General features: G+C 43.1%; 3 protein-coding genes across 4 annotated transcripts in view; 1 reads left to right on the forward strand and 2 right to left on the reverse strand.

The window, feature by feature from the left end:
* The window catches only part of LOC106602403 (uncharacterized), a 37,901-nt gene extending 34,809 nt beyond the window's left edge, over positions 1-3,092 (reverse strand). The window contains exon 1 of the mRNA XM_014195015.2: positions 2,603-3,092. Within this exon, the coding sequence (XP_014050490.1) occupies positions 2,603-2,894 (292 nt within the window). The 5' untranslated portion in view covers positions 2,895-3,092. The remainder of the gene's footprint in view (positions 1-2,602) is intronic.
* The window catches only part of LOC106602437 (oocyte zinc finger protein XlCOF29-like), a 395,249-nt gene that overhangs the window by 61,915 nt on the left and 317,243 nt on the right, over positions 1-16,091 (forward strand). The window lies entirely within an intron of this gene.
* LOC123723694 (zinc finger protein 34) overlaps positions 7,411-16,091 on the reverse strand; it is a 48,868-nt gene continuing 40,187 nt past the window's right edge. For both annotated transcript variants that reach the window (XM_014195004.2, XM_014195006.2), the window contains exons 4-6: positions 11,798-11,959; positions 11,262-11,376; positions 7,411-8,660 (exon numbers count right to left, since the gene is read on the reverse strand). In XM_014195004.2, coding sequence (XP_014050479.1) covers positions 7,612-8,660; positions 11,262-11,376; positions 11,798-11,959 — 1,326 coding nt within the window. In that variant the 3' untranslated portion in view covers positions 7,411-7,611. The remainder of the gene's footprint in view (positions 8,661-11,261; positions 11,377-11,797; positions 11,960-16,091) is intronic.

Below are 16,091 nucleotides of genomic sequence, written 5' to 3' on the forward strand. Positions count from 1 at the left end.
GAGTTTCAGTCCATCTTCAACCCGAAAAGGTCCAACTACCTTATCCTCAATGATAGCAGCCCATACCAGTAACCCTCCTTCACCTTGCTGGCACCTGACTCAAAGTGGTACCCTGTGTCCATTACTGATCCAGCCACGGGCCCATCCATTTGGTCCATCAAGAGTCACTTTCATTTCATCTGTCCATAAAACCTTTGAAAAATCTGTCTTCAGGTATTTCTTTGCCCAATCTTGACGCTTCAACTTGTGAATCTTATTCAGTGGTGGTCTTGTTTCAGTCTTCTTGACCTTGGCCATGTCTCTGAGCACTTGACACCTTGTACTTCTGAACACTCCAGGTAGGTTGCAGTTCTGGAATACGGTGGCACTGGAGGATAATGGGTTCCTGGTAGTTTGACGTTTAATTCTTCTCAAGTCTTTTGCAGTTAATTTGCGCCTTTTCTTCCCCATGCGTTTTTTGCGCCCCAGTTGACTATTCGCAACAGAACGTTTGAATGTCCAGTGGTCACACCTCAATAGTTTAGCAATTTAAAGAGTGTCGCATCCATCTGAAAGGCATTTTACATTTTTGTCTTTTCAGTGTCAGTTAAATTTCTTTTTTGGCCCATTTTACCTCAGGTAATGAGGCTGCCTAAAAATTAGGCACACCTTGATATAAGGTGTTATTCACTTTCGCCACACCCTCCCTCATTACACAAATACATATCACCTGAAAATGATTAAATCCAATAAGCATTCAAGTTTATATGGTTTGGAGTTCGAAAATGTGAATAGAAACAATGATAAGATCAGAATACTCACTTGCCTAATATTTGTGCACGCAGTGTACTACAGTATCCCAGCAGCACTTCCCTTCCCTCTTTTTTCTACACATTTACTCATGTTCTTATGTTGATTCAATTTAAGTCCAGGTTACATTTTGTAACATGGAATATCAAGAGTAATGCAGTCATCTCCTGATAAATGAGTGAGTGAATGCATGTGTTTATGTACATAATGCATATACTTAAACGCAGACTCGGTGATATGACGTGACCACAAACAGTAGTGTGAACCACCCTCCAAGATCTCACTTTTAATTACATTTTCTACAGCTACTGTTATTGTCATGTTGGTTAATCTAATCTGTAAAGAACTTGTGCTTGCCATATCATCTTGGGCACAGTGAGATACACAGATGCGCTACATACACTAACACTGCAAACACTCCCAAAAAGCGAAGAGCAGCTGTGCCTGGACTTTGCAATCTCCTTCTTCAAGTCCCCCTTCCGACACTGGCTGCCTATCGAGGGCAAGTGACGGGCAGAACCACCCGTAGCACCCACCTCCTTTCTATCCCACATGCCAGAAGAGATATAGCAATAACAACAAAAATCACCCATACCCTATTTCTGCCAACTCTGAGGAGTCTCATTCATACTTTTGTTTTCTCAACTAAATGGTGTTTTATTGTTTGTTTCGATGTTAGCCTATACCCATATATTTCAGTCTTGAACTGCCATGTGGGTCTATTAAATAAAATAAACAAGTTCATGACACATCTGTTGCACAAAATTAGAAACCTTTTACATTTTTTCTATAATTATTGCCAGGTTGGTTTTCACAGGCTGTTCATTTAATGAATCAATTAGGTTAATTAATTGTTGTGAATCCCTTTTTGGTATTTGTGATTTCAACATTATTCAACTGTTTGTTATGTCTTATATTATATACAACCACAAGTGTACTACTGTAGTACTGAGCTATGCCTATGCCACGTGGTGGAGGAAGGGAGACAGGAAAAAAATATCATAATAGGACTAATGAAAGCATACTTTAGTGTAAGACAAGACAAGGGGAGGGAAGCTCAAAATAAAAACATGCCAGCCAGATGAGCCAGTGTATGAATTGAATTGCACATGAATGAATTGATAATAGCTGCATAGGAGCTCACTTGGCGATCTGAAAGCTAAGTTAGTGTGGAGTTTCCACGTTTTTATGTTGTTGCTATTTTGAATCGTATAACTTTTTTTTGCAGGGTAACTGTCACGGAAATCAGCTTTGTTTACATACCGGGGATGAAAAGAACAGTTTTGGCTGTAATGAACTCCAAAACTGAACGCATTAGCCCATCACACCATTGATATAGCAATGGACGCTGACAACTAATTGAATGCTATTACGACGCAGGGGTGGACACATTTTGGCAAGTGGACAGTATTTGTCATGACAGGCCATCAACCTTAAAACGTTTGGGGGGGGGGGCAGTTGCCAGTTCGGTAATCCGGCCGTGGGATGTAAGGTAATACTACTCATTACTTATTGATACACTATTTATTGATTATGTTCCATGCATCACATTATTTTATTCAGTGTGACAATAGGAAATTCAGTAAATCAAGAATCTGGTTAGAATTTGCTAAAATAATTTGCTCTTAATTGACCTGCCTGATAAAATCAAAACTGCACGATAGCTAGCTACGTACTTAAGTGTTCAGGGGAGGTATTGAATACTACTATCCAAAAACTGACCAAGACCCAATTCTGGGTAACACGTCTCAACACATGCGCATATGGAAACGGGGCGACTGGCTCTGCAGCCTTGGCCATCTGCTAAATGTACCTCTTGCCATTCCTCTGTATCGGTCGAGGATCTTGACACTATTCGGGCTGGCGGGGACGCGCTCTCGCATTGTCCTCTCTGCGCGCTCCCGTGCCACCTTCAGTTCTACTTGCTGTAGTTTCCTCCGCAATGTCCTGTTTTCTTTCTGGCTTTGAGTTATTTCCAAACGAAACACTGCATAGTCGTCGTCTACGAGTTTACAGATTTCTGCAACGGCTGCATTCGCTAACACCTCCATGATGGAGGCTATTTGAGTGTGAAAAACCATAACGTTACTGTTACAGTTAGCCATTGTTAGCTAATGTTAACCAGATAACATCTATCAACCAAGTTCTGTCTCCAACGTGAATTAAACACTACCTGGGGTAAGTATGTGATGCTGTGCAGCTAAATGAGTCATATTTTAAGTTCCAGGGTAATAATAATAATTGTCTAAATAACAACAATAAAAACGCTAACGTAGAAACTGTTCTTAGTCACTTCACTTCCGTTTACACTGAAGGGAAATGATCTTATTGGTTGGCGTCATAGTCTAAAGGGTGTGGTTAAATGGAAAAGTATGCGCTCTATTCTTTTAAATACGGTACTGCTTATTACATCAAATCTATGATCTGTATCAAGCTGAGAGCAGACTTCTTTAGAAAGAATAGAGTAGAAAATAATGACTTAATTCCATTTACATCACCTCAGTATTTGATTTATTATGGATCCCCATTGGCAGCAGCTACTCTTCCTGGGGTCTGGCAAAATTAAGGCAGTTATACAATTTTAAAAACATTACAATACATTCATAACAGATTTCACAACACACTAAGTGTGTGCCCTCAGGCCCCTACTCCACTATCACATATCTACAATACGAAATCCATGTGTACAGTGCATATGTTATCATGTGTGTGTATGCATATGTCTGTGCCTATGTTTGTGTTGCTTCACAGTGCCAATTGTTCCATAAGGTGGATTTTTTTAAATCTGTTTCTACTGCTTGTATCAGTTACCTGATATGGAATAGAGTTCCATGTAGTCATGGCTCTGTGTAGTACTGTGCGTCTCCCATAGTCTGTTCTGGACTTGGGAACTGTGAAGAGAACTCTGGCATGTCTTGTGGGGTATGCATGGGTGTCTGAGCTGTGTGCTTGTTGTTTAAACAGACAGCTTGGTACTTTCAACATGTCAGTATCTCTCACAATTACAAGTAGTGATAAAGTCAATATCTCCTCCACTTTGAGCCAGGATAGATTGATATGCATATTATTATTGTTTGCTCTCTGTGTACATCCAATGGCCAGCCATGCTGCCCTGTTCTGAGCCAATTGCAATTTTCTCTCTTTGTGGCACCTGACCACACGACTGAACAGTAGTCCATGTGTGACAAAACTAGAGCCTGTAAGATAAATATTAAACTGTCCTTATTCTAGTGTAGATTTACTGTCTCTATAAACAGGTATTTACACAAGTACAGTACCAGTCAAAAGCTTGGACATACCTACTCATTCCAGGGTTTTTCTTAATTTATTGTAAAAATGTTCTACATTGTAGAATAATAGTTAAGACATAAACTATGAAATAGTTTAATCATGTAGTAACCAAAAAGTGTGAAACAAATCAAAATATATTTTATATTTCAGATTCTTCAAAGTAGCCACCCTTTGCCTTGACAGCTTTGCACACTCTTGGCATTCTCTCAACCAGCTTCACCTGGAATGCTTTTCCAACAGTCTTGAAGGAGTTCCCACGTATGCTGAGCACTTGTAATGATTTAACTATTCGAATGATGTCCGGACAGTCGAACTACATGTGTTTTAAAGAAAACCTTTTTATTTTTATTTCAATGGAGACATGCTCACGGGTGCGCTGTGCTCTGCTTGTTTCGTCAGAAGGGTGGGGAGGGGCGAGAGAGGAGCAGGAGCCGGTGTGTGTGTGACAATCAATATGTGGCACGGAGGGAGAGCGAGAAAGTAGCCAAACCGACTTGCGCTAGTTAGACAAACTTGCTGCTGCCTTACATATCTATCATACCATCTGGTAGTGCCTGTCTTAACTGCATTTAATCGTTGTAAAGAAGCTAGTTAGCTACAGTAGCCAGCTAGCTAGCAAGCAAAAGTAGCAAGGCTAATTGAGGCTATTTTGCTTTGCTCCCAATACTTGGCTACAACAACCCCATTAATATGAAACAACAGCCTACCTGTTGGTTGATCGTTGTAGACTACTCCTTATCATTTAGACAATTAAATTCCTCAATTGCATTTTGCATTGATTAGAAATCTCCGATTTCACTTGCTATGCATGGAGCCTCTGAATGTAGCGCCATTTTGATTGACAACAATAAGAAAAAGCTACACCTGTGAAATGTGTGTAGGTTACCTGTGCCTCTTTTTTATGGGGTGCACTCATAAAAACTGTAATAAAATTGTATTAACATTTTTATGTAATGGTCTATGCTTGTAGAAATGTCACACAGATAATTGTATTTAATTTGAGACAAAAGCCTTAGTTGTTAAAATAGGCCTATATGTTTCTCTCAAATGAATACTCTCCCAAGTAATTCAATACTAATGTCCATGGATATTTTAATAACAGTGCCCATCTCTAAATCAGTCCCTCCAATGATACAAAAATAACCATGTCATTCAGCACAGAGTCAATTTTGTATTTAACCTCAACAAAAAGGTAATACTCACATAAGTTGAAGTACAGTACTTTTATTGCACCACAGATGCATGTGACAAGTACAATAACTTCTCACTATGGTAACACTTTACCTTTTCTGTGAATCTGGTACCCTCACTTTGATAGAATACTTTCGAAAAGGTTCAACATTCGATTGCACTCTGGTTTCCTCATTTATAAAACACCAGCATCATGGTTGTAAAGATGGGGAGAGGTCTGTCCATGATAAAGAGATGCTTAGCTTTTTTGACACCACACTCCACAAAGCAAGTCATGAAGGCTCTAGAATATGATCTCTTATCTTGATTATTGTCCAGCATATGGTCAAGTGCTGCAAAGGACTTAGTTAAGCTACAGCTGGCCCAGAACAGAGCAGCATGTTTTGCTGTTTGTAATCAGAGGGCTAATATCAATAAGCCAGTCTCTCTTGTCTAAGAGTTGAGGAAAGACTGACTTCATCGCTTCTTGTTTTTATAAAAAAAACATGAATGTGTTGGAAATTCCTAATTGCTTGCATTGTCAACTTACACTTACGCCACCAGGGGTCTTTTCACAGTCCCCAGGTTCAGAACATATTCAAGGAAACGCACAGCATTGCACAGAGCCACGATTGCATGGAACTCCCATCTCATATAGTGCCAGTGAACAGCAAACCTGGTTTAAAAAAATACAAAGCAACACCTCTCCCCGATGTGACCTACTTTTTTGGTGTATATACTGACATCCACCAATCAGGCCTTTATGGTAGTGGCCAGATGGAAGCCACTCTTCAGCACCTCTCCCCCATGTGACCTACTTTGTGCGTACAGTGCATTCAGAAAGTATTCAGACCCCTCGACTTTTCCACATTTTGTTACAGCCTTAGTCTAAAATAAAAAAAATGATTCTCAATCTACACGCTACCTCATGACAAAGCAAAAACAGGTTGACATTTTTGGTAATTTATTAAATATAAACTGAAATATGACGTTTACATAAGTATTCAGACCCTTTACTCAGTACTTTGTTGAAGCACCTTTGGCAGTGATTACAGCCTCGAGTCTTCATGGGTAAGATGCTACAAGCTTGGCACACCTGTATTTGGAGAGTTTCTCCCATTCTTCTCTGCAGATCCTCTCAAGCGTTGTCAGGTTGGATGGGGGAGCGTTGCTGCACATCTATTTTCAGGTCTCTCCAGAGATGTTTGATCGGGTTCAAGTGCGGGCTCTGGCAGGGCCACTTAAGGACATTCAGAGACTTGTCCCAAAGTCACTCCTGCATTGTCTTGACTGTGTGCTTAGGGTCGTTGTTCTGTTGGAAAGTGAACCTTCACTCAGTCTGAGGTCCTGAGTGCTCTGGAGCATCAAGGATCTCTCTGTACTTTGCTCCGTTCATCTTTGCCTCGATCCTGACAAGTCATCCGGTCCCTGCCGCTGAAAAACAACCCCACAGCATGATGCTGCCACCACCATGCTTCACCGTAGGGATGGTGCCAGGTTTCCTCCAGATGTGACGCTTGGCATTCAGGCCAAAGAGTTCAATCTTAGTTTCATATGGTCTGAAAGTCTTTAAGTGACTTTTGGCAAACTACAAGTTGGCTGTCATGTGCTTCAGTCTGGCCACTCTACCATAAAGGCCTGATTGGTGGAGTGCTGCAGAGATGGTTGTCCTTCTGGAAGGTTCTCCCATCTCCACTGAGGAACTCTGGAGCTCTGTCAGTGACCATCGGGTTCTTGGTCACCTCTCTGACCAAGGCCCTTTTCCCCCGAATGCTCAGTTTGGCCAGCTCAAGGAAGAGTCTTGGTGGTTCCAAACTTCTTCCATATAAGAATGATGGAGGCCACTGTGTTCTTGGAGACCTTCAATATTGCAGGATGTTTTTGGTACCATTCCCCAGATCTGTGCCTTGACACAATCCTGTCTCAGTGCTCTACAGACAATTCCTTCGACCTCATGGCATGGTTTTTGATCTGACATGCACTGTCAACTGTGGGACCTTTTATATAGACAGGTGTGTGCCTTTCCAAATCAATTGAATTTACCACAGGTGGACACCAATCAAGTTGTATCAATGGAAACAGGATGCACCTGAGCTCAAATTTTAAAGCAAATGGTCTAAATACTTATTTACATAAGGTATGTTTTTTCTTTTTAATAACTGTGCAAAAATTAAAAAATACTTTCGATTTGTCATTATAGGGTATTGTGTGTAGATTGCTGAGAAATTGTTTATTTAATCATGATCCTACACACATGATCCTACACGCTCTTTTCTGCTGACAACAATGAAAATGAATCTGTCTTTAATGCATGACTTGATCTAAACATCAGAAGTTAAAGTGGAATGGTTACTTTCCACATTATAGAGTGGGATGGTTTTTCTGCTGGTGTATCCTGAGGTAGCTCCTCTCTGAGAACCTCTTCCCGCAGTGCGTACAGGCGAACGGCCTTTCTCCCATGTGGACCTTCAGGTGCATCTTCAGCTGGTCCTGGCGGGTGAACCTCTTCTCACACTGGAGGCAGCTGTAGGGTTTCTCTCCTGTGTGGACCCTCTGGTGCCTCTTCAGGTCACCAGCCTGGGCGAAGCGCATGTGACACTGGGTACAGCTAAATGGTTTCTCCCCTGTGTGGACTCTCTGGTGTCTCTTCAGGCTGAAAGAGTGCGAAAAACTGGCTCGGCACAGGTGGCAGCCAAATTGTTTCTCCCCCGTGTGCACCCTCTGGTGGATCTCCAGCTGTTTGAAGAAACTGAAGAGTTTCCCACAGAACGAACACGGGAAGCGCTTCTCTATGGCGATGTCACCTTTACTGATTGCGTCTCTACTACTTTCATTTGTCAATGAGCTTGTATAGCCATTTAGTGTTGAGGCACTGGCATTGTCTGAGGTCTGGTTTAACATTAGGAGAGTTTGAGGAGGATGAAGGCCAGGGAGTGTCTGTGTTGTCACAGGGTCCATGTTCCAGTTGATAGATCCTATAGAAGGCAGGCTGAAGGCAGCACCTGTTGGAGGGTTAACCTGAGGCGCCATCAGTCTCTCTGAATCACAACTATAGGAGCAGGACGGAGCATTGCTAGCCAAGTCTGTATCTGTTCGCTCTCGCTGCATACAGACACCACCTCGTCCCCGCAGACCAAATCTACGCCTTACACTAGTCTCAGCCAGTCTGTTGTCTTGGAGACTAAGTTCGGATGTTGTTTTGTGTTCCACTGTCGGTTTCTGGTTGAGGTTAACAGTGTTGTTCCACAGCCCAGAGTTGAGGACACTGTCCCATCCACTGACCTCCACTATGTCACTTCTGGTCCTGGCTTGCTCGTTGATGTTGTCCCCTGGGCCCTTGGCTGCGCCCATCTGGGTCTGGGAATCCAAGCTGGCCTCCCAGTCTCCTCTGTTAGCCTCCAGCCAACCACCTGCATGAAAAGGGTAGAAAATAGACTTTACAAACATGGCAGAGAAAACGCTATATATTTCGTTTTTTTTGTCAATTACCTGGTCAAGTTCATACATTTATAATGTGTTTTTTTTTTTTATGTAAGCATAAGTTGTATTAATTACATTTTAAGAATGAATAATAGCAAGGTGCATCACTATTCCCATTGAAGTATATCTATGCAGGTGGGGCTGCCAATGTTGGGCGATTAGGCCTGGCTTGCAGTCGGCGTTCCAATTCATCCCAAAGGTGTTCAATGGGGTTGAGGTCAGGGCTACACTGTACAGTTGAAGTCGGAAGTTTACATACACCTTAGCCAAATTCAATTAAACTCAGTTTTTCACAACTCCAAACATTTAATCCTAGTAAAAATACCCTGTCTTTGGTCAGTTAGGATCACTAGTTTATTTTAAGAATGTGAAATATCAGAATAATAGTAGAGAGAATGATATTTCAGCTTGTATTTCTTTCATCACATTCCCAGTGGGTCAGAAGTTTACCTACACTCAATTAGTATTTGGTAGCATTGCCTTTACATTGTTTAACTTGGGTCAAACGTTTAGGATAACCTTCCACAAGCTTCCAACAATAAGTTGGGTGAATTTTGGCCCATTCCTCCTGACAGAGCTGGTGTAACTGAGTCAGGTTTGTAGGCCTCCTTGCTCACACACACTTTTTCAGTTCTGCCCACAAATTTTCTACAGGATTGAGGTCAGGGCTTTGTGATGGCCACTCCAATACCTTGACTTTGTTGTCCTTAAGTCATTTTGCCACAACTTTGGACGTATGCTTGGGGTCATTGTTCTTCTGGAAGACCCATTTGCGACCAAGCTTTAACTTCCTGACTGATGTCTTGAGATCTTGCTTCAATATATCCACAATTTTCCTCCCTCATGATGCCATCTATTTTGTGAAGTGCACCAGTCCCTCCTGCAGCAAAGCACCCCCACAACATGATGCTGCCACCCCCGTGCTTCACGGTTGGGATGGTGTTCTTCGGCTTGCAAGCCTCCCCCTTTTTCCTCCAAACATAACGATGGTCATTATAACCAAACAGTTCTATTTTTGTTTCATCAGATCAGAGGACATTTCTCCAAAAAGTATGATCTTTGTCCCCATGTGCAGTTGCAAACCGTAGTCTGGCTTTTTTATGGCGGTTTTGGAGCAGTGGCTTCTTCCTTGCTGAGCGGCCTTTCAGGTTATGTCGATATAGGACTCGTTTTACTGTGGGATATAGATACTTTTGTACCTGTTTCCTCCAGCATCTTCACATGGTCTTTGCTGTTGTTCTGGGAGTATTTATACTTTTCGCACCAAAGTACATTCATCTCTAGGAGGCATACAGCTCAGGAAGGAGACGCGTTCTGACAGCTGCGTGGCCCCATGGTGTTTATACTTGCGTACTATTGTTTGTACAGATGAACATGGTACCTTCAGGCGTTTGGAAATTGCTCCCAAGGATAAACCAGACTTGTAGAGGTCTACAATTTTTTTCTGAGGTCTTGGCTGATTTCTTTTGATGTTCCCATGATGTCAAGCAAAGAGGCACTGAGTTTGAAGGTAGGCCTTGAAATACATCCACAGGTACACCTCCAACTGACTTAAAATCAGAAGCTTCTAAAGCCATGACAACATTTTATGGAATTTTCCAAGCCGTTTAAAGGCACAGTCAACTTAGTGTATGTAAACTTCTGACCCACTGGAATTGTGATACATTGAATTATAAGTGAAATAATTTGTCTGTAAACAATTGTTGGAAAATGTACTTGTGTCATGCACAAAGTAGATGTCCTAACCGACTTGCCAAAACTATAGTTTGTTAACAAGAAATTTGTGGAATGGTTTAAAAACTAGTTTGACTCCAACCTACGTAAACTTCCGACTTCAACTGTATGTGCAGGCCAGTCATGTTCTTCCACACCGATCGAGAAACCATTTCTGTATGAACCTCACTTTGTGCACGGGGCATTGTCATGCTGAAACAGGAAAGGACCTTCCCCAAACTGTTGTCACAACGTTGGAAGCTCAGAATTGTTTAGCATGTCATTCATTGTATACTGTAGCGTTAAGATTTCTCTTCTCTGGAACTAATAGGCCTAGCCCAGACCATGAAAAACACCCCCAGACCATTATTACTCCTCCACCAAACGTTACACTTGGCACTATGCATAGTCCAATGGTGGCGAGCTTTACACCACTCCAGCCGACGCTTGGCATTGCGCCTGTTGATCATAGGCTTGTGTGCGGCTTCTCGGCCAAGGAAACCCATTTCATGAAGCGACGAACAGTTCTTGTGCTGACGTTGCTTCCAGAGGCAGTTTGGAACTTGGTAGTGAGTGTGGCAACTGAGGACGGACGAACTGACTTGTTGGAAAGGTGGCATCCTATGACTGTGCCACTTTGAAAGTCACTGAGCTCTTCAGTAAGGCCGTTCTACTGCCAATATATGTATATGGCGATTGCATGCCTGTGTGCTCAATTTTATACACTAGTCAGCAACGGGTGTGGTTGAAATAGCCAAATCCACAAATTTGAAGGGCTGTCCACATACACTATATATACAAAGGTATGTCGCCCTTACCTTGCTCCCCCATCTTTAGTCCACTTAGCAGATCAATACTCTCTGGTCCGTCTTCTATTGTCTCCTCTTTCACCAGCAGCAGATCAGGCTTCCCATCCTCCATGTTGTCTACTGACTGCAAAAAATAAGGATGGGTTTAGTTGACACTATTTGGGTTGGAATTTGATCTTTCAAAGGCATGTCAAGACCAGGGCAGTGACACTCATACTATGAGACAATCTAGGGTGGCGCAATGGTCTTAGGCACTGCATCGCCGTGCTAGAGGCATCACTACAGACCCTGGTTCGATCCTGGGCTGTATCACAACCGGCTGTGATCGGGAGGGCGGCGCATAATTGGCCCAGGGTCGTCCGGGTTGGGCCGGGGTAGGCCGTCATTGTAAATAAGAATTTGTTCTTAACTGACTTGCCTAGTTGAATAGAGGATCTGTCCATATAATCTTATTAATTATGATCTACAAGGCAAACTGATCTTAGATCAACACTCCTGAGACACTGACCTAGTACCATTCAAACAGTAGTTTACAGTGGGCTCACCTCAGTGAGACTGTGTGTGGTCCTGTGCTGCTCAGTTGGTTCCTCTGTGGGTTCAGGAGGAGGTGTAGTCTGGTTGTCCTCCATGACCATGGTCCCCTCAGGGTTCCCCAGACCCTCCTCACACCCCTCCTCCTTCACCAGCAGCACCTCTGGACCCTCCTCCTGGAAGAGACAGATTACACAGACATACAGTTGAACAAGTCAGTGAAAAAATAAGAATAAAACAAGGGATTCAATGAAAATAGTCTGGGTAGCCTTTTGGTCCCAGACTCGGCTCTCCTGTATCACTTGTCGTGAGATAGCAGAGAGAACCGTCTGAATTGGGTGGCCTTCCTCTGACACCGCCTGGTATAGAGGTCCTGAATGGCAGGGAGCTTGCCCCCAGTGATGTACTGGGCTGTACGCACTACCATCTGTAGCACCTTGCGGTCTGATGCCGAGCAGTTGCCATACCAAGTGGTGATGCAACCAGTCAGGATGCGCTCGATGGTGCAGCTGCATAACTTTTTGAGGACCCATTCAAAATCTTTTCAGTCTCCTGAGGGGAAATAGGTGTTGACGTGCCTTCCTCACAACTGTATTAGTGTGTTTGGACCATGATATAGGTCCTTAGTGATGTGGACACCAAGGAACTTCAAGCTTTCAACCTTCTCCACTACAGCCCTGTCAATATGAATGGGGGTGTGCTCGGCTCTCCTTTTCCTGTTGTCCACGATCAGCTCCTTTGTCTTGCTCACATTGAGGGAGAAGTTGTTTTCCTGGCACCACACTGTCAGGTCTCTGACCACCTCCCTATAGGCGTGGTACTCATTTCGTGGTCCACAGGCCCCTTAATTTGCAGCTTGCGGTGATTTTCCTATTTTCCATTCATAATACATAACATTGATACAATTTCAATTCAATGTGTTTAGTGCAGGCCTGAATCACTTCAGTGAATATATATATATATATAGTGTTCCCTGGACTGCAGATAGATGGGAGTATAGCGCAGCTGTTGAACAGAAAGGCCGAAATAGAAGGCAACTGCTCAGCTACAGCAACTGACAGTTTGTTCTAGCTAATTTTGCAGTCTGGTTGACATGGATCGATTTATTGTAAAAAAGAAACTTAAATCTATTGAAAATGAGGAGGAAGAGCTGGAGAATGTGACAGCTATTTAATGAACAACCACTGGAGAACCAGGAAAATCGGGAAGATGGCGGCGGGGAAATGCAGCTAGCTAACGTGGCTCCGTTGGCTTAGAGAAGGATACGGTCGATTCAAGAAAAACAAAGTTCCAAGAGAAATGGACAGACAAGTATTTTTTTGTACTGCATGATGGAACTAGCTCACTTTGTCTTCTTTGCCAGAAGGCAGTCAATTGTTTTAAATGAGCAATTTTAGAGCGACATTTCCAGTCACACCATGCCCACTTTGACAAAACAGATCCACCACAAAGCAACCTCAGAAACAACAAAATAGCACAACAGCAAATGATCGACAGATCTAGCACTGTTGCAGAGAAAACATATGCGATTGCTTGGAGAAACAAGGCGGCGGAGATTGTCAAAATGTTTTTTGGCCTCAGCCGAAATATTGTATGCCGATTTCACAAACAAGGGAGCTATTTTAAAGCAAATTAAGGGACTGCAACTCTCATACTCGACCATAACAAGACGCATAGAAGACGTCGGTATGCAACTGATTACTGACATATCAGTGGCGTCGTGTTTTAGTATTGCGCTTGACGAAAGCCCATTGCCCAATTGTGGGTCCGCTTCCCTCAAAACGAGTCGTTCAGAGAGGAACTTTCATGTTTACTGCCCCTTCTGGGACAAACGAGGAGAGGATATTCTGAAAGCCCTCGTTACATTTTTTGATAATATTACTGGTCAAATCTGACATTTGTGTGCAATGACGGCACCCCAAACATGCGAGGGAAGGAGAAGGGACTCATAGGCCTGATGAGAAAGAGAGGATATTCCCGAATTTGTTACGTTTCATTGTATCATTCATCGTGAAGCACTCGTGGCTAAACTCAAAGACTGACTTACAGAATGTGATGCAGCAAGTCGTGCGCATGGTGAACATTATTATTGCGAGGGCACTGAAGCTCCGGCAATTCCACGAGTTGCTGGAGGAATACCAGACAGAATAAGGCGACTTGATATTTCACAGCGAGGCGAGATGGCTGTCTCGTGGCAGAGTTTTGGAAAGATTTCTCTCTCTCTTCCCTCAAATCTGTGAAGGAGAGAGAGGAGCCAGAGATGGATGATCCACAGTGGATATTAAAGCTGCCTTTTTTTAACTGACATCACCTGCCACCTGAACACTGTGAATCCCCAGCTCCAAGCGAAAGCTACAACTTCTGGCAAGATGCTGTGTGTGGTCACAGCGTTTCAAAATAAAATCACCACACTGTTCATACCTGACAGTTTGTTCATTTCCCAAAACTCAGAGCAGCAGTCACCACATCCTACCCAGACATAGTGCAACATTTTAGCTATGATGCATTTGTGCGTGTGTTGGAAGAGCTGAAGTTGGAGTTTGAGCCAGGATTCGAGGATATCATGGAGTTTTTCAACTTCATTGAGAACCCCTTTCATGTGCCAGTGTTATCTCTGACCCCAGTCATCACAGCCCTCTGTCCTGACCGTGCTGGAATAGAGAGTGAGATGGTGGAGCTGCAGGCAAATGACACATTGCAAGGTGAACTAAGATCAGGTGTTACCCATTTCTGGAGCCTTGTGTCAGACAGAGTATCCACTTCTGAAGCAGTGTGTGCAAAAGGTGACATTTTTTGTCAGCACTTATTCATGTGAAGCAACATTTTCAACATAGAACATTGTGAAACAAACACAGAGAAACAGACTGACCAATGCACACCTGGATTGCCTCACAAGGATAGCAACAACAGACTATACATTCAGAATGAATTCAGTCAAGGAGCAGAAGGGACATTTTCACTCATCCAACTACTGAGGTAACCCTTAAGATGGGTCATATACAGTGGGGGGAAAAAGTATTTGATCCCCTGCTGATTTTGTACATTTGCCCACTTACAAAGAAATGATCAGTCTATAATTTTAATAGTAGGTTTATTTGAACAGTGAGAGACAGAATAACAACAAAAAAATCCAGAAAAACATAAAATTATTTGCATTTTAATGGGGGAAATAAGTATTTCACCCCTCCGTAAAACATGACTTAGTACTTGGTGGCAAAACTCTTGTTGGCAATCACAGAAGTCAGACGTTTCTTGTAGTTGGCCAGCAGGTTTGCACACATCTCAGGAGGGATTTTGTCCCACTCCTCTTTGCAGATCTTCTCCAAGTCATTAAGGTTTCGAGGCTGACGTTTGGCAACTCAAACCTTCAGCTCCCTCCACAGATTTTCTATGGGATTATGGTCTGGAGACTGGCTAGACCACTCCAGGACCTTAATGTGTTCTTCTTGAGCCACTCCTTTGTTGCCTTGGCTGTGTGTTTTGGGTCATTGTCATGCTGGAATACCCATCCACGACCCATTTAATGCCCTGACAGAGAGGAGGTTCTCACCCAAGATTTGACGGTACATGGCCCCGTCCATCGTCCCTTTGATGCGGTGAAGTTGTCCTGTCCCCTTAGCAGAAAAACACCCCCAAAGCATAATGTTTCCACCTCCATGTTTGACGGTGGAGATGGTGTTCTTGGGGTCATAGGCAGCATTCCTCCTCCTCCAAACACGGCGAGTTGAGTTGATGTCAAAGAGCTCCATTTTGGTCTCATCTGACCACAACACTTTCACCAGTTGTCCTCTGAGTCATTCAGATGTTCATTGGCAAACTTCAGACGGGCATGTATATGTATTCTTGAGCAGGGGGACCTTGCAGGATTTCAGTCCTTCACGGCGTAGTGTGTTACCAATTGTTTTCTTGGTGACTATGGTCCCAGCTGCCTTGAGATCATTGACAAGATCCTCCCGTGTAGTTCTGGGCTGATTCCTCACCGTTCTCATGATCATTGCAACTCCACGAGGTGAGATCTTGCATGGAGCCCCAGGCCGAGGGATATTGACAGTTCTTTTGTGTTTCTTCCATTTGCGAATAATCTCACCAAAATGTTGTCACCTTCTCACCAAGCTGCTTGGCAATGGTCTTGTAACCCATTCCAGCCTTGTGTAGGTCTACAATCTTGTCCCTGACATCCTTGGAGAGCTCTTTGGTCTTGGCCATGGTGGAGAGTTTGGAATCTGAATGATTGATTGCTTCTGTGGACAGGTGTCTTTTTTACAAGTAACAAGATGCAGTTAGGAGCACTCTCTTTAAGAGTGTGCT

This window comes from Salmo salar, chromosome ssa04 (genome assembly GCF_905237065.1).
Source record: "Salmo salar chromosome ssa04, Ssal_v3.1, whole genome shotgun sequence".
Taxonomy (NCBI): Eukaryota; Metazoa; Chordata; class Actinopteri; order Salmoniformes; family Salmonidae; genus Salmo; species Salmo salar.